The sequence below is a fragment of the Pelodiscus sinensis genome, chromosome 1 (genome assembly GCF_049634645.1).
Source record: "Pelodiscus sinensis isolate JC-2024 chromosome 1, ASM4963464v1, whole genome shotgun sequence".
Lineage (NCBI taxonomy): Eukaryota > Metazoa > Chordata > Testudines > Trionychidae > Pelodiscus > Pelodiscus sinensis.
The window spans coordinates 88,468,271-88,487,655 of NC_134711.1; the positions used below are offsets into that span (position 1 = coordinate 88,468,271).

The window sequence follows — 19,385 nt, forward strand, 5'->3', positions numbered from 1 at the left end:
CAGTAGAGAGGTGACGGCTCACTGCCGAGAGGTTGTGGCCTAAATACCGAACTGTAGGCTGGCAGATCTGAAGTTTTTGCTTAGACACCTTATGACCCTTTTTGGCTAGAGCAGTGAGAAGTACAACAGAATCTGACCTGCAGGCCTCAAGGGACGGGCTGCAAAGAAGCAAATCATCTACATACTGAATAAGAGCAGAGCCAGAAGGGAATGTAATGTCAGAGAGGTCCCGCTGTAGAATTTGCGAAAAATAGGTGGGAGAATCTCTAAAACCTTGTGGCAGGACAGTCCAGCAGTATTGCTGTCCTTTATAAGTAAAAGCAGTGAGGTATTGGCAGTCAGGATAGAGGTGAACACTGAAAAAGGAAGAGGAGAGGTCAACAATGGTAAAATGGGTGGAATCAGGTGGGATAGAGGAAAGAATAGTGGCCGGGTTAGGCACAACAGGAAATTGAGAGATAATAATAGAGTTGATAGCTCAAAGATCCTGGACGAAACAATAGGTGTCCCTTCCTGGTTTCTTTAGAGGCAGTATAGGGGTGTTACAAGGACTTGAACAGGGAATAAGAACATCTTGGCTACGTCTACACTGGCCCCTTTTACGAAAGGGGCATGCTAATTTTAAACTTCGTAGTAGGGAAATCCGCGGGGGATTTAAGTAAAGATGGCTGCCGCTTTTTTCCGGCTTGGGGAAAAGCCGGAAAAAAGCGTCTAGACTGGCCCGATCCTTCGGAATAAAGCCCTTTTCCGGAGGATCTCTTATTCCTACTTCCTCCTGTGAATCAGGGTTTGGGAGACAAGGATACATTCGCTACATAGGTGGTGCACTAGGCTATGTTTTTACTGTTTTATGTTGGGCACCTGTTTCTTTCAGCTGTTTAATTTGTGCCTGTAGCTTTTCCTGAGTATCTTTAAAACTTCTCAATTGAGATTCTTTTTGTCTTTTAAAAGTTTCTTCATACCACGGTAAATAGGCAGACCATTGCAGATTGGGAGTTTTTGCTCCACGACCCTCAAGAGCACCCCTTAAGTGTAGGATTTTGTCCCTATCAAAAGTCCCCAGCAATGGGAACTGCAGTTTAGGATAATTTTGGGTATAAAAATTCCACTTGTCTAAAAACTTGCAAGTATTTTTCCCATAATGAGTATACATAAGGAAAGCCGGACTGCCCCTAGTAGGCACTGGAATTCTTGTAGACTGACCTACCCCCATTTTCTCTGCGCGCTTTGAAGACTCTGTGAGGCACCGAACCAGAGTTCACCTGGCTTCCACTGTTTTCTCCTGCAAGGCATTGAACCAGAGTTCACCTGGCTAGCAAGATTCCGCCCCCCCTTTGGTTGCGAGGCACTGGCCATGGAGCCCGGGATCAGTGGGGGATTCAGAGTCCCCCACCAACCCCGGGCTCCATGCTATGTTGCATGCTGCTAGGAGCCCAGGGTCAGCTGAGGACTCCCCTGATCCTGGGCTCCATGGCTTTGAAATGCACAACAGCCCCTGCTGGGGACTCTTGTGCATTTCAAAGAAGGCACCTGCCTGCATCCTGAAGTCCCGCTGACTCCAGGCTGAACGCAGAGTTCCACATTCCTCCTTTGAAATGTACATTTCAAAGGAGGATTGCGGAAATGCCTATAGACTAGTCAAAAAACTATCCTTACCTTGTCCATGTTTTCTGACCCTCTCAAAGAATTGTAATAGATTATCTAGGCATGATTTCCCTTTAATGAAAGCTGTGTTGATTATTCCCCAACATATTATGTTCATCTATGTGTCTGATCATTCTGTTTTAACTAGAATTTAAACCAGTTTGTCTGGTACTGAAGCTAGTTTTGCTGGACTGTTAATTGCCAGAATCACTTCTAAATCTTTCTATTTCCGTTTCCTACCTCTTAACCTTTTTCTTTTCCGGGCTCCCTCTGTTCCTTTCTCTCTATGTTCATCTGTTTTTATCTCCTACTCATATCATTTCTTAAAATAATGAAGTGCTATCAGCCTACACAGCACTTCAAAAAAGACACTTGCGAGGCTGCTTGGTTAAATACCTCTTGAGCTCCTTCTTAGCTTTAGCAATTTGAGATGCATAGCCCAACCCTGTTAAAAAGGAATATGCTCATATGCACTATCAGGGGGGCAGTATTTAGGCCAGGGAGGCCACCCTGGCCTGGGCCCAACCACTTTTAAGAAAGTACATGGAAAATAAGATTGTCACTTGGTTGCTTTTTGACAGGTCTGGACAGTTTGCCAACTCTTGCCCTGGTTGCTGGTCAAGAGATATTTTTTTCCTGTTTGTTGTTGTTGTGTGCATGTTCTGTTGTGCACCTAATGACTGAGAGTACACTGAGAACAACACAGCAGCTCCTTTCTCCACTAGGGACTAGCCAGGAAATGAGATGGACCTGTCACCCTGTGCTTGCCTTCTTAAAAAAAAAGTGCTGTATAACTCACTTTTCTGTTGGATTTCTGTTGGCAATAGTCCAGGTTGACTTGTTCACGGGCAACAAAGAGCCAAGCAAGTGTGGGGGGGCAGTAGTGTCACTATTCTACTGCCAGAGCCCTTCAGCCAGAGCCACAGTAAAGGGTTATTACCATGCTCCTTGGGGGGAGGGGGGGGTGTCCCTGAGGCATTGACTATAGGGAGGCAGATATATGGGCATAATGAAGGCTTAGATGCTAGAACCCCCTAGGCCAGCTGTGAGTGGAGGCCTAATGACTGCCACTTCCTTTCCTGGCAATGCCTGAGACCGCTATATGGGGTGGCCCCACAGCTAAGGATACTGTCCACATAGGAGGTAACAGGCTGGGAGTCCATTTCCCCCTCTCAACACAAGAGTGAAACCCCTGCCAGAATGCTCCACTGAAGATTAGGAGACTGAAGGTCCCAGCCCTTTCCCAGACAAGGCAGCAAGGGAGCAGAGAGGATGCTGACTTGAGCTTGGCTAGGAGAGGAGGTGGGAGCTGCAGGATCTCTAGTCAAAACCACCCAATGTGGGAGCCAGGGCTACCCCTCAGAAGGGAAGATGCACCGCCACTGGAGCATTCTGAGCGCTACCTTCCTAGGCGAAGGCTGCTAGCTGGGAAGGATGCGGCAAGGAACTAGATGGGGCAGGCAGAGGCTCCTGGACGGGGAAAACGGGGGGACGCCCTGCAGGGCAGAGGCTTCTGAGAGTCCATGAAACTAGGGACCCAGGGGTCAGGCTGCCGGTTTAGGGGGCACCTGAAAAGGGGAGAGTCTGGCAGGAGGCAGCGTTGGAGAGTCCCGCTTTAAATGGCGCTTTGCAACCCCTGCGGCAGCCCGTTGAGCCCCAGCGGCCCCTCCCTGGCCTCCAGGATTAGGAGCATGAGGGCAGCTCAGCTCAGCGCAGCGGCTCCATAGCGCTGCTAGTGACCCACAAGGCGGAGCGCGCTCCACTCGCCGCCGGGCCTGGGCGCCTCCAGCACGGGGAGGGTTAACAGGGGCTGGGGACCCCGCAGGCCTGCGGCGCCCACCCCAGCCACTGGGGGGCGAGAAAGCAAATCCCACCCGCCTCAGCTCTTCCTCGGGACCGGCCCGCCGCGAGGGTAACCCCGGCAACCAGCAGCGGCGAGGCTGAGTAGCAGCCACTCCCGTCCAATCAGAGCTCAGGTCCTCGGACATCGCCCAATCGCTTGCCGGCGTGGGTGGACGCTGTGAGGAGGTGGGGAATGGCAGCTGTACAAACCAGTCAGATGCCCGCGCTCCATAAGACCCCGCCCACTGGCCGGAGCAAAGGAGCGTGGCCGCCGTTGTTCAGCAAGAAGATGGCGGCGGCCGGGGCGGGGCAGGTGGGGAAGGCGGCGGGCGCGGCGGTGAAGCCGATCTTCAGCCGGGACCTGGGCGAAGCGAAGCGGCGGGTGCGGGAGCTGTACCGCGCCTGGTACCGGGAGGTGCCGCATACCGGTGAGGGCGGCCCCGTGAGCAGACCCGGCCCCCCTCCCCGGGACAGCGCCTCGGGCCCCTCCGTTGCCCTGCCGGGCGCCTGGCCGAGCAGACCTTGGGGTACAAGTGCGGGGGCGGGGCTCTGCTACCGAGCCGTGCAGTGTCTCGGGGGTGCGAGGCTGGAGCTCGCCCAGGCCCCGGCTCTGCCACTGGCCTGCCGTGTGACCTTGGGCATGTCCCTCTGCCTGGCTGCCTCCTACCACCGTCTGTGCAACCGGAATGGTGATAGGCTCTTCTCTTTGTGAAGCACCTGAAAATTCAAATGGGGCTAGGGGTAGCTCTAAAGAGGTTATTTATTCGTACAGCTGCCTTCCCCCCTGTAATCCTGATGGCTTTGGATACTAAATACTTTGTATGGGTTGCCTTCCCCATTCAGCAGTGGAGAAATTATCCAACAGGGTGCATATACCATTGACATGTTACAAAGTAAATTTTTATTTTAGTGAACCACTTCTGTCCAATCTGGGATCAGAACCTTGGAGTCTTTAAAGTCTAGTCACATTAAGTTAGTCAGGCGGGACCATCATCATCAGTTTCTAGTCTGACCTGCTACAGTTCAAGTTACAGAGAATTCACTATTTGCATTAGTTTAAACATGCAAGTGATCATGGGGTCAATTTTATACCCTCCCCTCTGTAAACTTATTGAGCTCAGTCTTGGAGAGGGGTTCTTCTCCCCCTCCCCCCCCCCCAAAAAAAACTTCCCTGCTCTGATGGCTAGAAACTTTTGCCTAATTTCAAATCTAAATTTGTTGGTTGTGGATATATATCCACTTTTTCTTCTGTCCACATTGCCACTTAAGTGAAATGATTCCTCTTCCTGCCCTCTGGTGGAGAGCAGTCCTCTCTTCCCTCAGTCTTGTTTTCGATTGGCTAAACAAGCCAAGATCTTTGAGTTTCCTTTCATAAAGTAGGTTTTCCATCCTCTGATCACCATAGTTGCCTTTCTTGACACCTGTTCCAGTTTGAATTCACCTGTTTTAAATGTGGGAGACTAAAATTGCACACACTATTTGGGTATGTCTACATTGCCACCCTAGTTTGAACTAGGGTGGCTAATGTAGGTATTCGAACTTGCAAATGAAGCCCGGGATTTAAATATCCTGGGTTTCATTTGCATGTTCCCGGGCGGGTGCCATTTTTAAATGCCCATAGTTCGAACTACCTGCCCATGGCTACATGCAGTATGGACCAGGTAGTTTGAATTAAAGCTCCTTGGAGGTGTAATGGTAGTTCGAATTAGGAGCTTTAATTCGAACTACCTGGTCCGTGCCGCATGTAGCCATGGGCAGGTAGTTTGAACTATGGGCATTTAAAATTGGCGCCCGCCCGGGAACATGCAAATGAAGCCTGGGATTTTTAAATCTCGGGCTTCATCTGCAAGTTCGAATGCCTACATTAGCCACCCTAGTTCGAACTAGGGTGGCAGTGTAGACATACTCTTTCAGATGAGGTCTCACCCCCAGCTTTGTATAATGGTACTATCACTTCCCTGTCTCTACTTGTAATGTCTCACTTGATGTATTCTAGGACGGCTTGGGAATTTTCCATAACATTTTCCATATCATTTTCCAAACGATATCACCGGTTCAGAGTCATCCTATGAACAAATAATACTCAGATCTTTCCTCCTCTGTCGTTTCCAACTATTAAGTCCCCAGCTTATAGCAAAAATTCTTGGTGTTAGTTCCTAAATACATGATTTCGCGCTATTAAATTGCATCCTATTTTTATAATACTCCAGTTTTCAAGGTCATCCAGATCTTATGACATTCCAGTCCTCCTCTGTATTGGTTATACTTCCCAACTTTGTATCATTTGCAAGCTTGATTAGCGTACTTCCCCTTTGTGACATTTTCATTAATGAAAATATTAAATAAGATTAGTCCCAACACCAATTCATGAGGAACTCCACTACTAACCTCCCTCTAGCCTGACAGATCACCTTTCATGACTCAGCAGCGCAGGGCAGCAGCTGGCTCTTCAGGAGTGGGACTGCAGGTTTAAAAGCCAGATCCCGGAGAGCGGGTTGCCAACCAACAGCTGCTGCCTCTGTATCAGGATTAAGGGATCTTCCGGAAAAGGCTTTATTTTCCGAAAGATCCCTGTCTACACTGGCACTTTTTTCTGGCTAAGCCCCGAGCTGGAAAAAAGCGGCAGCCATGTTCATGCAAATGCCGCGGGGGAAATTTAAATCCCCGCGGCATTTGCAATTCCGAAGTGTCTCATTAGCATCCCTTTTCCGGAAAAGGGTGCCAATGTAGACACAGCCAGGATGTGTATTATAACTGCAAAAGTCTGCAAAACTGGGCCGATCAATTTCTGATAGAAATTATTAAAATTGTAATCTTAAAAAAATAAGAATTTTTTCTTTGCAGTGTTCTGTACATTCAAAATTGAGACTTTCTGTGGCAAAAAACTTTAGAGTATCGGTGATGACTCCTCTGAATATTCTCTGCTCTTTGTCTAGTACAAGTATACCAGATTGATATCACAGTGAGACAGGGGCGTGATAAACTGCGGGAGATGTTCATGAAGAATGCCCATGTCACAGACCCCAGACTGATTGACATGCTGGTTATAAAGGTAAAACAAACATACATACTTTTTTTTTTATACATACACAAAGTATAGATTAGCATACAGAAGTAGTAGTGGAGAAAGCATTTCTTTGATTATCTCAGCTTGTTCTACTGAACTTTTGATATTGGAGCCTTTAATATCAGGGTAATATAATAAGCATATGTATTTCAGCCATAGATACTAGAGGAGAAAAAGCTCCTTGCCTATATCCTCTACTAGAACAGGTTGGTCTTTAAAATAGATTCAAAACATTACAAAGGCATTCTTTAGTTAATAAGACGTCTCTTGTTCTGCATTTGTAAACAGAAATGGTCCATCAGATGAAATAGTTAAGGATTCCTGTGTCTATAAAAGATGCTAATACTCCATCAACAGTAACATTTCCATTTGCCACATTTTGTATTTGTTTCATCTTGTGTTGAGTTTCTAGTAGAGGAAATGGGTGACAGGAGAGGGATCATTTATTACCTGTTGTGTTCCCTCCCTCTGTGGCATCTGATATTGGCCATGTTGGCAGACAGAATATTGGGCTACATGGACCTTTGATCTGACCCAGTATAGCCGTTCTTATGTTCTAAGTCACAATACTTCTATGAAGAGTTCTTGGCCTTTCACTCTTATGTAGCTTGACACTTGTTGCCAGGCTGGAGTGGATATTTGAAAGGCAGGTGGGTAGCTAGGAGTGCAGATTGTGAGACAACAACCAGCAGTTTGAGTCACCTGCTCTGTATGTGGGGGTGGATAGCAAAAATCAGTAAAGCTGGGGAGGGTAATGCTGAGTGTACTTGTTCATGGGACAGAGTTAGAAGGCTGTATGGGTGAGGATAGAGAACTTTTAAAAAGCCTGCATAACTGAACTAACCGGTGGAAGTGTGTCTTTGCATTCAGAAGGTTTTTTTAAGAGATGGAAAACTATGTATTCTGTTCTTATCGGATTAGACTATTTAAGATCTCTAACTGGGAACTGATATATGAACTGTGGCTCCTTTTTGTACAAATGCAGGGGAAATTGGAATTGGAAGAAACCATTAATGTGTGGAAGCAGCGGACACACGTCATGAGGTTTTTCCATGAGACAGAAACCCCACGACCCAAGGACTTTCTGTCCAAGTTTTATGTGGGCCATGACCCTTGAGACAAACGGACTGAAACTAATTCTGTATTTCACTCTGACTGCAAATAAAGCTCTGATAGTAGAGAACAGCTTTTGAAATTATTCATAAGGAAAGTATCCATCTTACCAATAAAATGGGCTGTGTGCAGCAAGGATCCTGTCTTCTGTTCCTGTCCCTCTTTCAAGTATTGTCCTTGCTCTGGAATATCTTGTAGCATGAAAGAACAATCCTCAAGAATACAATGATCTAAAGTAGATTTGGGAGCTTGAGTTAGATTCAGCCTCTAGTGAAGTAAGACTCTCCCTGATGTGGGTATAGGATATTAAGAGAAGCTACCTCAGAAGGATATTAGAAAACTTTATGGAACTGGCCAGTACTGAAATTCTATAGTGGGGCTGTGTGTTACTGAATTGGAGGTAGCTGTTGATCAGTGAGTGTGTCTGTTCCCCCGGCCCCCCTTTCCCCCCCAAAAAAGTGCTAACTTTACTTAGCTGTTAATTCTGCGTATGCTATTCAAGTCAAGTCTAAAAAAAAAAAAAACCCCTCTCAGCCTTGGATTCCTGCCCCCCGGCAATATTTATTGAACACTTGCCTATGCAACTGACTACAGCCTATTAAAGCTGGTGTATTCAACTTTTTGAAAACTCTAATAGCAGTAGCTAACTCAGCTACTTATTGTGCTGGAGGGAATTTCTCAAACAGTCTTTAGTGATGGAATTAGCCATGATTGAATGCTGTGGTGGTACAGAATTAAACTAATATTTATTCAGCACTCTGAAGACAAATTTAATGGTACCAAAACAGCTCCTTTTCTATAGCTGCATGAATTAATATTCTCCCAAACTTTGATAAGGTAGGTTAACATGTCTCCCAAGTTTTTTCTATAGTCCTGTCTATATTCCAACTAAGCATGGCAAGAGGAATCTTTTCTGAATACAGGTCTTCAAGCAGCTCTGAGATTAAGGACCATTGAAGATGCATACAACCAATACCTCATCACTGAGCTGGCGGTAGCAGAGTGCAACTAGCTCTCTAGATGATAGCTAGAACCCTGCAAATTCAGATACCCATTTTATGTCTATGGCTCACCTTTTTTTGCAAATTGTGCCTCTATTTTCTCTCTCCCCCCCCTCCCCCCCATTTTCTTCACATCACTTATCCCTTCTCTGAACTAACAGCGGCTTTCCCCTTTGATATTTTCTGCTCAGTGTCATAGGGACTGGTGCTGTAGGGGAAACTAAATATTAAAATTATAAACACTTTCATACAGATCTGCTCCCCTTTGAAAAAATAATCCTATAACAATCAGTGCCCACCCCAGTAGGCAAGTGCCTGAAGAGAGCTAGGTGGCCTGCATTGTTACTACAAGGTCAAACTGAGTAGCGGAGAACTTACAGAAGTACATGGCAGAGGCTAAATCCTTCCCTCTAAAAACAATCTACTACCAACACCTTCATGTTTAAATGGGGAATTATTAGCTGAACTGTCTTAGCTGATTTTGGTAGATCACAAAGAGAAAGTGGTGTATGTAGTAGTAAACCTTTTATAGATCATATTGCAAAGGAATCAGTTCCACCAAATAGAAACTAGCAAGCCACTGTGGCAGTTGGACTGTGTGTCTGCTAGGATTTAAGAAGCTGCACTATCACCTGTAAACTTCCAGTAGGCAAGAGTGCAGCACAAATCAAGCATTCTGAGGTGGTCTACACTACGGGGCTTTATCAGAAAAAGGTACGGAAATTGCAGAGCGCAATTTGCATACTTTTTCTGATAATTTTTTTGGAAGAGGCTTTTCTGTCTACACTGGGCCAAATTTCGGAACCTCCCCCTTTCAGAAGAGCCCTTTCTTGTGGGAGAAGGAAGACAGGGCTTTGGAAAGAGCACATCTGCTCTTCTACAAAAAAACAAAACACACAGAAGAGCAGAGACACTCCCTGGATGTGGCAGAGTTTTGGCATCCTTGAAAAACCCCGTAGTCTAGACAGCCTGAAATACTCTGAACTAGAAGCTAAAGCAATAGAATATTAGATACAGTTCTGCAAGACAAGACAATTAACATGATGGGTTACTATTTGGCAAATCAGACTAGTGACCGATCCGAAAGAATGAGTGTGGGTACTTATTCACTGCCAGAAGGCAAATTAAATTAATGGTGTCTTTATGCCTATTTCAGGATTAAAAAGGAGCAATGAAATTTAAGATTTCTTGGTGAGGCCTCAGCTCAACCCTTTCGGGAATTAAGAGATACAAAGGGTATGATAAGGGGAGATTTCTAGCATCAAGGTATGGCTTCCGGAGAAAGAAAATAAAATTCATTATACAGAAGAGATGCTTTCCGGCAGCCACATCACCACATAACTCTGGCATCCAACACATTCTGTGATATCAGAACAATAAATAAGCTGTCTTGTTAGCACAACTTAGCAGAAAATATTCCAACCACACACAAGTAGTCCAGTTTTGGCTTATCTGAGACGGTGGGTTTTACAAAAGCTCATGATACTATATATTTGTTAGTTTCTAAGGTGCTACAGGACTACTCTTTTCTTTAAAGTTAGACTAACATGGCTACCCCTCTGAGACAAGTAGCAAAGGTAAGATCTTCAGAGTCTTTGTGCCAATTTAATAGTAAGTTACTTTTAAAAACGAAGTCTTGGAAACTAAATTTATAGCACATATTGAAACTATAAAGGTGCCTGATAGGCATTTTCATGTAACCTCAGTGCAGACACGAAGTAATTTCTGGTAGATTCTAGCTGAATATTTTGTTGTTCATGAAATACCATAAAACCATACATTGTGCACATCATGCTGCACTGACACTTGGCATTTAGAGTTTTTTCATTTGCATTAGATGACTTAAGAATTTTAACTGTGCAACCTTAAAGTTGCATGTTATTAGGATGAGATGAAGTTGATAGTACTTAATGCTACAGCAGGTTGCATGGGAGCAGTCTAGTAACTCTTAAGTCCGGAGACATTTTGCAATGATTGGCCTGCTTTAAATGACAATCTGCCTGCAATGTCCAGGCATATTACAATTATTTTTCTATAATATACTGACAGGTTTTTAAGCAATGCATTAAGTTTCAGCCTACTATAGTCCTTCCTTAGCCAAAAAGAAATAAGAACATATGAAGTCTGAAGCATCAATGCTAATAAACAGGAACTGAGCTGCAAGCACGAAAATAAACAAATAGTTCAGTCTGTCATTCTTTATTTGTAATCTAATCATTTGTACTGTCCATACTCATTATATCAGCCCAAGTAGTCTCTCATGAGGTGAAAGGTACAGCAGGCAAGGGTTGCTGGACCTATTGTGTATATACATCCCTTTCCAATTGCCACACAGATATGAAGAGAACATTCGTTGGTACAGAGGGAGGTCCAACTGTGCCTCCTTTCCTCTTTAAAATGAGGCAGGTGGCATGAGGAGACAGATATCAAACCAGATCTTTGTCTGTGGCTTTCCCTCTTGTTCTTTTATTATAGTCCTGCAAAGAAGTACAAAGGAATGTTAGCCAGCACTATAGAACAGCCCTATGCTCTCCTTCAGCTAGACCAGTGTTTCTCAACTTTTTTTTTTAATATAAAGTACCCCCTTTAAAAAAAAAAAAGTTACCTATAGTTTTCAGACAATTTTTTTTTCTACCATTGCAACACATTTGTTTAAACAACTTAATCGTAGCCGGGTGGGCAATGACATTTTTGGGTGTAAAAAGTACAAAAAATAATAAAGCGCTGTAAAACTAATTCATTTTTCTCCAAATTTCAGTTGTGGTGATGTTTCTCTCAAGTACCCCTAAGGGTACTCGTACCACTGGTTGAGAAACACTGAACTAGATAATACTAGTTCCAGTACATAATGAACAAGGGCAAAGCCCATAAGCAAGGTAATGTGAAACAAGTTTCCTTTGCTGATAACTCTACACAATTCAAGCTGAGTGGTGCATTCCCTGTTTTCAGCCACACAATTTGATATAAACTGTAAACTTTTTAAGGGGAAAACATGGTTGATGGACCATGGAAAAGAGGGTTAGCAAAGGGCATGTATTGAACTAAACTGATACAGAAAAAGTATAGAATATTTATGCTGTTGAACCGCTGAAGGAAACACATGCATTCCACATAAAATATTACCCTCATTTCATTTTATGCCACTTTCCTGGTGCTCACTGAATGGTATGCAAATGGGTAAGCGGAAGGGATGTTAGATATTGTTTCGTTTAATAATCATGTAACCACAACAAATCTTAGTGATTACACAATTATTCAGTGTTCCCATGGGACATGGCTGGCAGCCAGTGCACTCCTGGCTCCACTCTCGGCGCCCCCTGCCACCCCACACTGCTGCCCCTATCTGCAGAGGGTCCAAGCTCCCCATGGACAGAGGCTGCGCCAGTATCCCACAGAGCAGCCTCTGTCGGCAGCGAGCCTGGGCCCACTGTGGACAGAGGCTACTCTGGCATTGTTCCCCCCCCCCCGCCACCTCCACCTCCCTGCTGCCTCTGATACAGAGGTAGCGGGGGGGGGAGAGGAGAATGCATGTCATTTGGATTAGCGACAAACCTAGGCTTATCAGTTAATCTTTGAACAGCTATATACTAACATCCCTAGCAAGCAGTTACCCAGTAAGCATCACCTTTCCCAGGTGATACTTACTAAAATATGGTTAACTGATTCCCTGGGAGCAGCCCCTTGCCTGTGGCCTACCATGGGCAGCGGGATGCTCCTGGCAGCCACCCCCAAGAGGCTGGGGCTGAAAGCTGGCAAGTAGGCTGAACCCCAGCACAGGTCTGGGATCAGGAGACCTGCAGGCTGGGAGGCTGGAACAGTGAGATCCCACTTAATTAATTAGTTAAATGTTAGGTTAACCCAGTGGTCTCCAACCTTTTTACATCCAAGATCACTTTTTAAATGACAGAACAAGCCAAGATCTACTGCCTCGCCCCTTCCTTGAAGCCCCGCCCTCTTTATTCTCCTCCTCTCCATCACTTGCTATCCCCAACCCTTATTCTGCTGCTTTTTTCCCCCCAATTCTTCTGTAGGAAGAGGTTTGTCCAACATTTGGCCTGTCTAGACTGGACCAAATGTGAGAAAAACCTCTTCTTTTGGAAGCCCCCTTATTCCTCGTGGAAAGAGGAATATAGGGGTGACTGAAAGAGCATGTTTGCTCTTCCACTAAAAGAAGCGGAAGAACAAATGCATCCCTGGATGCAGAAGTGTTTTTCTGGGATATCTCCGGAATCCTGAAAAACTCCTGCGGTCTAGCCGGACCTTCACTGTGTTGAGACAGGATGTGTAGGCTCTGGGGTGGGAATGAGGGATGTGGGTGTGGGAAGGAGTGAGAGGTGCAAGCTCTGGGAGGAAATCTGGATGCAGAAGGTGGTCGATAAAGGGACACTGGCTCAGGAAGGGGGCGCCACTCTGGGCAGTGTTGGGGTCAGATGTAGGGTTAGGGTACTAAGCAAGCCACAGACTTCTGGATGTGAGGGTTCAGGAATTTGGGTTGGGGTATGTGAGGGGCTCAGGACAGGGGGTTCCAGTGTATGATAAGTTCAGATGTAGAGTCTGGGGGAAAGGGAAGTGCAGGACTGTTATGCTGCTGTGGCTAGATGGGGACTTGGCCCCAATTGGGGGTTTGCTGGCCAGGCTTCATTTTTAAATAAAATACTGTGTCAAACAAAAAATGTCTGCATTGTCTTTATGTCTGAGAAGGGCAGGGAACCTGTTTTGAGTCAGGGGTCACTGACCCAAGAAGAGTCAGTTGGGGCCACACAAGTGAGATGCAAAAAAACCCTCTTCCAACTCCCCCCCCCCCCCCGCAAGCTTCACTAATGTGGCCCCAACTGTGTTGGTGGGATCAGGGGACATAGTACTGAGGAAGGGTGCTAGTGGGTGCTTTGGCAGGGGCCAGGGTGCCAGTGGGGACAGAGTTCTGTGGCTGGGGACAGGGGAGAGGGAACAGGGTGCTGGGAGAGCAGAGGACAGGGTTCTGCAGCTGGGGACAAGGTGCTAGGGGGACAGAGTTCTGCGGCTGGGGACAGGGGAGTGGGCAGTGGGGAGAGGGGGCGGGGTACCAGTGGAGGCAGAGAGTCCCCTGCATCCACCTCCTCCCAGGATTCCCCCCCTCCCTCCCCAGAGGGAAGCCAGCGCATGCCTCCTCCAGGCCCAACTCCCCGCTTCCCGTGGCACAGGGAAACCCTGCACATGCCTGCTGTGGGGCCAACCCCCCCCCCCCCCCGCGGCACAGGGAAAGCCTGTGTGTGCCTGCCCAGGGGTCAACTCACTCCTCCTGCGCTGGTGCAGGGAAGTCCTTATTCTCCTCCTCCAGAGCCAACGTCCCCTCCCACAGCACGCCTGGCAGAGCAGCCAGCGCACTTCCGGAATCCCCGGAAGTGGTGCTAAGCTGCAGGACTTCTGTCCACCCACGGGAAACAGAAACTACCTCCAGTTTTGCAGGAGGTAGGTAGTGGGGCTTCTCGAGGGTGGGTGGAAAATGGGGCGGAGGGGGCACGAACGCCTCTCAATCGACTGGTCGAGGCGTGGCGATCAACCTGTTGGTGACCACGGATTAACCTCAAGATCAAAGAAAGAGTGCACCTGCAGGTTATTATAGGATCAACCATCAGCACTGAATGTGCAGCAGTTTTCCAAAGCAGGAGCACTATGCATCACATAATCCCCTCCCTCTCCCAAGCCAAACAGGTAATACAAGTAATTGAACTGTTAGTGGTACAGTACTGATATCATACCTTTAATCATCATCATCATCATCCTCTGGGACAAAGATATCATGTTCCTCGAGCAAGGCTGCAAAATTCTTACTGATCTGAGTCCCGACGTACAGGAAAGGGATCACAATGGTAAATACTCGTAGAAGGCCAAAGGGCATCTATACATATTCAGTCAAAACAAAGTAATCTCTATCAGCAAGTTCCATTTTGAATCAACTGATGTGCATTAATCTAATAGTGGACTAACCAGACAGAGTTAAGGAGGAAACACTAAACTGCTGAGACCACCACTGTTCTGTTTTGAGCATTCAGAAAGATATTAATAACCTAGAAGGAATTCAGAGAAAAGAAACAAAACTGATTAAAGATGACAATGAACAAAAATTAAGCATATAAGGAATCAGAAGAATTGTTTTGGTGATAAAGAGATAAAATTAAGAGTCATAGGACTAAAACATCTTTCCTCTTTAATGTAAATATATTTTATATTATGATATCCAGCTACAGCAACTCTGTTCCTAAACAAACATATAGTACAATCTTGTAGCATATATGAGATCATGCTGTATTTTACCCATATTTCCAAACTGTGCTATTAGTTTTTGCAAAGCTGTAGTACCTTTTGGAAACATGGATATAACGTGCCTTCTAACATTTCCACTGCATATCATAAGGTCTCCCAAGACATGTTTTATTGGGCAGAAAACAGGGATATAAGCAACTAGTTGCTTCCCCCCTGCACTTGCTGCCTCTATCAGAGAGAGGCAGCAAGGGGGAAGGGCAGGAAGCAGCTTAAAAAATGGTTCCTCCCCAGCTCCATCTGGGATGGCGGGGGAGGCAAAGGTGTAGTTGGGAATCAGCTGATTCCCAGCTTCTGCCGGGTCCCAGATGCTGCACCTCTGCTTTTTAAATGTATTAAGAGCCAGGTAGCTCTTAATACATTTCAAAAGCAGACCAGCTTCAACTCTGCAGTTTTCCCCCTTATCTAGTAGTTGATGGAAATTCCATTGACTACTCGATTAGCCGATTACAGGCAATTCAACATCCCTAGGGCAGAGGGGACTTTAGTAGCTAGAACAATCTCCTAAGGCAATGTTTCCCAAATTATGGGCTGCGGCCTGGTACCAGTACCGGGCCATGGGAAAAAAATACCGGGCCTCAGTGTGGCTGTTGGGAGAGGAGCAGAGCGGGGGGAGGCAGATGGGGCGGCTGGGGGGAACCGGCCACTGGGAAGTAGAGTTGGGGGCAGCGGGGCTGTCCCATGGAGATCAGGGCAGGCAGGCGGCGAAAGCAGGGCTGGGGGGCAGCGAGACTGTTCCGCGGAGAACCGAGCAGTGGGGCTGTCCCGTGGAGATCTGGGCGGGCGGCCGGCAGAAGCAGGGTTGGAGGTAGTGGGGCTGTCCGGCAGAGATCGGGGAGGGCAGGCGGCGGAACCAGTGCTGGACAGGAGCCGGGGGGGCTGGCTGGGGGAGATCAGGAGGAGGAGGACGGGAGAATCAGCTGCCGGAAGCAGGGCTGGACGGGGGGCAGTGGGGCTGGTCAGAGGGATTGTCAGAGGAGCAGGGCTGACAGGGGGAGATTGGTGCAGGGCAGGGGGTGAAACACTGAAAATTTATTCTTTTTTTTTTTTTGGTATATGCGTTTATATTTTTGGGCTGCAAAAAACAGTACTGAAAAGAAATGGGTTCCAACTAAAGTAAAAAGTTTGGGAAACCCTGGTCTAGCCAGCTTTCAATCCATCTTAGAGTCCATTTATCCAATCCGTATTCCCTTAACTTGTTGGCAAGAATATTGTGGGTGACTGTATCCAAAGCTTTGCTAACACTGGCACTGGGGACTTTGGGAGGACCAGAAACAACTTATTTGAATATTCATCATATGCTTAATGAATATGCAAATATGCAAATGAATGTTATCAGTCCTCCAAAAACTCATGAATGAATGTACTGGTCCCCGTGTCAAAAAGTTTGGGAACCCCTGTCCTAAGGAAATGGTGATATTAAACCCAATAAGTAGTCATTTAAAAACAACATTGAATTCTGTTCAACAGAATGTTGACATAATTAATGTTCATCCACTGAGTTTTGTTATATGAAACAACTTGATTAGTCTACAGCAGCCTTCATCCTACAGGATTCTAAGATATTTTATGGATTAAATACACGGGGACCACTGAACTACATCTAGAAAAGGAGAGTTCTGTTGCATCAAAAATAGGAAAGTGAAGGCCTTCTGTATTATAAACTGTAAGAAGTTTTAGGATGGCTGATTTACTACTTGACACAGAGTTTGAAGTTGGCTTTAATAGTCTTATTCTCACAATTAGCATTTGCAGCTAAGAGGCATCAGGGGTTTAGGTTTATAGCGTAGCTGAACAACTGCAGCTCCGTGCCCCCAGTACCATACTGGGCAGGTGAACACCTAAGTGATCGGCGATACCATTTCCAGCATTGCCACCTAGGCCGTGTCTTAGGCGAGTAGTGATCCCAGCCCCGCTCTAGTCGGTGTAGGAGAGGTGGCTGGGTCTCAGCCTGAGCTCACAGGGCTGAACTGGCCCGGTGCAATCTGGCACCCTCGTTCCCCGGCCCCACCAGCCCCGCGTCTCTTCTAGGGACCGGCTAGGGCTCAGCAAAGACTTTCTCACGCGAGGTCTGAGGCCGGGAACAGGGTGACCCCCCGCAACAGGGCCCCGCCACGGGCCGAGGGACTCGCCCCCAGCACCCAGCCCCGCCCCCGGTTCCTGGCTTTTTCCCCGCCCCAACGGCGCCAGCGCTGTGGCCCAGCCCTGGCCCCGTCCCCGCGAGGAGGCGCTGTCATCCTGAGAGCGGCTCCGCATTCCAAGCACCTCTGCAGAGCCATTCCCATTGGGCATAACCCTCAACTTTAATCCCGCCCACAAGACAGCGGCTTGTGTCCCGATTGGCCAACATTCCTGTCACTCACACTAACCGGCGGTTGACCACGATCTGCGATTGGCTGTTCTCCCCATCCACCCACCCACACACGCACCCCGCGCGCCTGACCACGCCCCGCGCCCCTCACTCACTTTGACCGGCTTGGGCAAAATGGCGCCGCTACGGGTGGCGATCTCGCCCCGCCAGGGTACAACGGTCACCGCGGGGCCGCTGCGGAGCCCGGCGGGCCCCGCCCGCCCCCGGGAACCGGCCGCTGCCGCCAACAAGCGTCCTGCCAAACCCGCCATCTTCCTGTCTTCGGCCGCCCTGCCCCGCCGGCGGCACTATAGCGACGCGCCCAGGGCGGCGGTGCCTCCTCAAATCTCGCGATGACGGGGAAGGCGGCGGGCTGAGGCGGGTGCTGGCTGCAGTGCGCATGCGGAGGGCATGACGGCTAGGGAGGGGCTGCTGCACTGTGAGTCACCTGCACCCCGCCTCCAGCGGCTGTGTCAGTGCCCCCCTCCCAGTCAGTCACGGGGGCGCTGCCCCACCCCAGCGCTGTGCCTGCTGTTACTGCCTCTCCGTGTAACACTGGGGGCGCCGGTCCCTTCGCCACAGCCCTGCACAGCGTCCAGCGATACCAACGCCGCTGCCCTCCGGGGGAACACTGGGGATAGGAACTTGTATGATTTAACTCAGGGTCAGCACTTTGCTTAACAGCACAGCATTCAGCTAGCCTGTAGTAAAATCAGGAATCAGATTATCCATTCAAAAGCCAAGTGAAAGTTACACAAACTATACAACAAGGCTGCATCTACACTGGCATGATTTTGCGCAAATACTTTTAATGGAAAAGTTTTTCCGTTAAAAGTATTTGCACAAGAGAGCATCTATATTGGCATGTGCCTTTGTGCAAAAGCATCCATGCCAGTGTAGACACTCTCTTGTGCAAGAAAGCGCCAATGGCCATTTTAGCCATCAGGCTTTCTTGCGCAAGAAATTGATGTTACCTGTCTACACTGACTTATCCCTGAGCAGGAGCATCAGAGAATTTGCGCAAGAAGCACTGATTTTATACAGTATAACATCAGTGTTCTTGCACAAATACTAGCAGCCAGAGGACACAGGCGGCAAGATTTTGTGCAAAAGCAGCTGCTTTTGAGCAAAATCTTGCCAATGTAGACACAGCCCAATAGATGTAACATTCTTTTTAGAGACTAACAAGTTATCTGCTTCGCTAAAGAAGTGTCTCCCAACCTCAAAGTCCTCACCAGCATTTGAGCCACAGTTGGCTGAGATCCATTTAAATGTATGTAAATACACTGCTCATTTATTTCCAAGGTGCAGAACAAAGGGTGTCCTGTCTTTGCCTTCTACTTATATCAAAGTTTACTCAGTTAAGCTATAGGGTAACCACCCATGGCTTAATTTTTCTGGGTACTGTTGCTTACTTCACATTTATCTGTTGACTTCATATATAAATGGATAGAGCCCTATATGATTACAAATTTTTTATCCACAAAAATGAGCCATAGATAGCTGCATTAACATCCATGGATATAAAGTGGATATCCGTTGGACATCTGCAGGGTTCTAGTCTAGATACATTATTTGTATTCACATCCATATCCGCACAAATGAGCTGTGGATATCTGCATCCATATCCAGAGATGTTAGTGCAGATCTCTGTGTCCTGAGAAACTGGTGAATAATCATCTCTTGTCTAACAGAAAACCTGTTTCTCTACCAGAATCTACAAACTTAGTTTGAGCATATAAACATGTTTGCAACTATATTAATGACCAGTGGGAATCCAGCTTTCACTTGAAACTTCACACAACATTCTTTGGTGAATAAGAATGCACGCACCAATGTCTGGACATTCCTATGACCCAGTGGGCATTAAGGAATTCTTGAGTCACAGTGGGCTCTGTAAGGACCCTATGCTTCTGCTGGAATTTCTGTCACATCTCCTGAGCCACACTCCTGAAGAGGCAACCGCTGACACAGCAAGATGGACTAGGGATTCTTTAATGAACAGAAAAAGCCTGACCAGACAGGCTGTTTCTCCATGGCTGTGGCACTCTCATCAGATGACATAGAC

General features: G+C 47.1%; 2 protein-coding genes across 2 annotated transcripts; one reads left to right on the plus strand and one right to left on the minus strand.

Moving 5' to 3' along the window:
* The first annotated feature begins 3,734 nt into the window (after positions 1–3,734).
* On the plus strand, positions 3,735–7,797 carry NDUFA6 (NADH:ubiquinone oxidoreductase subunit A6). Its single transcript, XM_075935882.1, has 3 exons — positions 3,735–3,914; positions 6,423–6,538; positions 7,539–7,797. The coding sequence occupies exons 1-3, from the start codon at positions 3,776–3,778 to the stop codon at positions 7,668–7,670; spliced, it is 387 nt and encodes a 128-aa protein (XP_075791997.1). The 5' UTR covers positions 3,735–3,775; the 3' UTR covers positions 7,671–7,797.
* Positions 7,798–10,850: 3,053 nt separating this feature from the next.
* SMDT1 (single-pass membrane protein with aspartate rich tail 1) lies at positions 10,851–17,685 on the minus strand. The gene is made up of 3 exons (XM_006120511.4): positions 17,434–17,685; positions 14,406–14,545; positions 10,851–11,144 (listed from the first exon to the last, which is right to left on the minus strand). Exons 1-2 carry the CDS (start codon positions 17,587–17,589, stop codon positions 14,408–14,410), a joined length of 294 nt encoding a protein of 97 aa, XP_006120573.2. The 5' UTR covers positions 17,590–17,685; the 3' UTR covers positions 10,851–11,144; positions 14,406–14,407.
* Between the last annotated feature and the right edge of the window lie 1,700 nt (positions 17,686–19,385).

Coding starts and splice junctions, on each gene's coding strand:
- NDUFA6 (XM_075935882.1), top strand. CDS start 3,776: ATGGCGGCGGCCGGGGCGGGGCAGGTGGGGAAGGCGGCGGGCGCGGCG. Junction 3,915..6,422: donor CCGGGAGGTGCCGCATACCG/GTGAGGGCGGCC, acceptor CTCTTTGTCTAG/TACAAGTATACCAGATTGAT. Junction 6,539..7,538: donor TTGACATGCTGGTTATAAAG/GTAAAACAAACA, acceptor GTACAAATGCAG/GGGAAATTGGAATTGGAAGA.
- SMDT1 (XM_006120511.4), bottom strand. CDS start 17,589: ATGGCGGGTTTGGCAGGACGCTTGTTGGCGGCAGCGGCCGGTTCCCGG. Junction 14,546..17,433: donor TTTTGCCCAAGCCGGTCAAA/GTGAGTGAGGGG, acceptor GAATATGTATAG/ATGCCCTTTGGCCTTCTACG.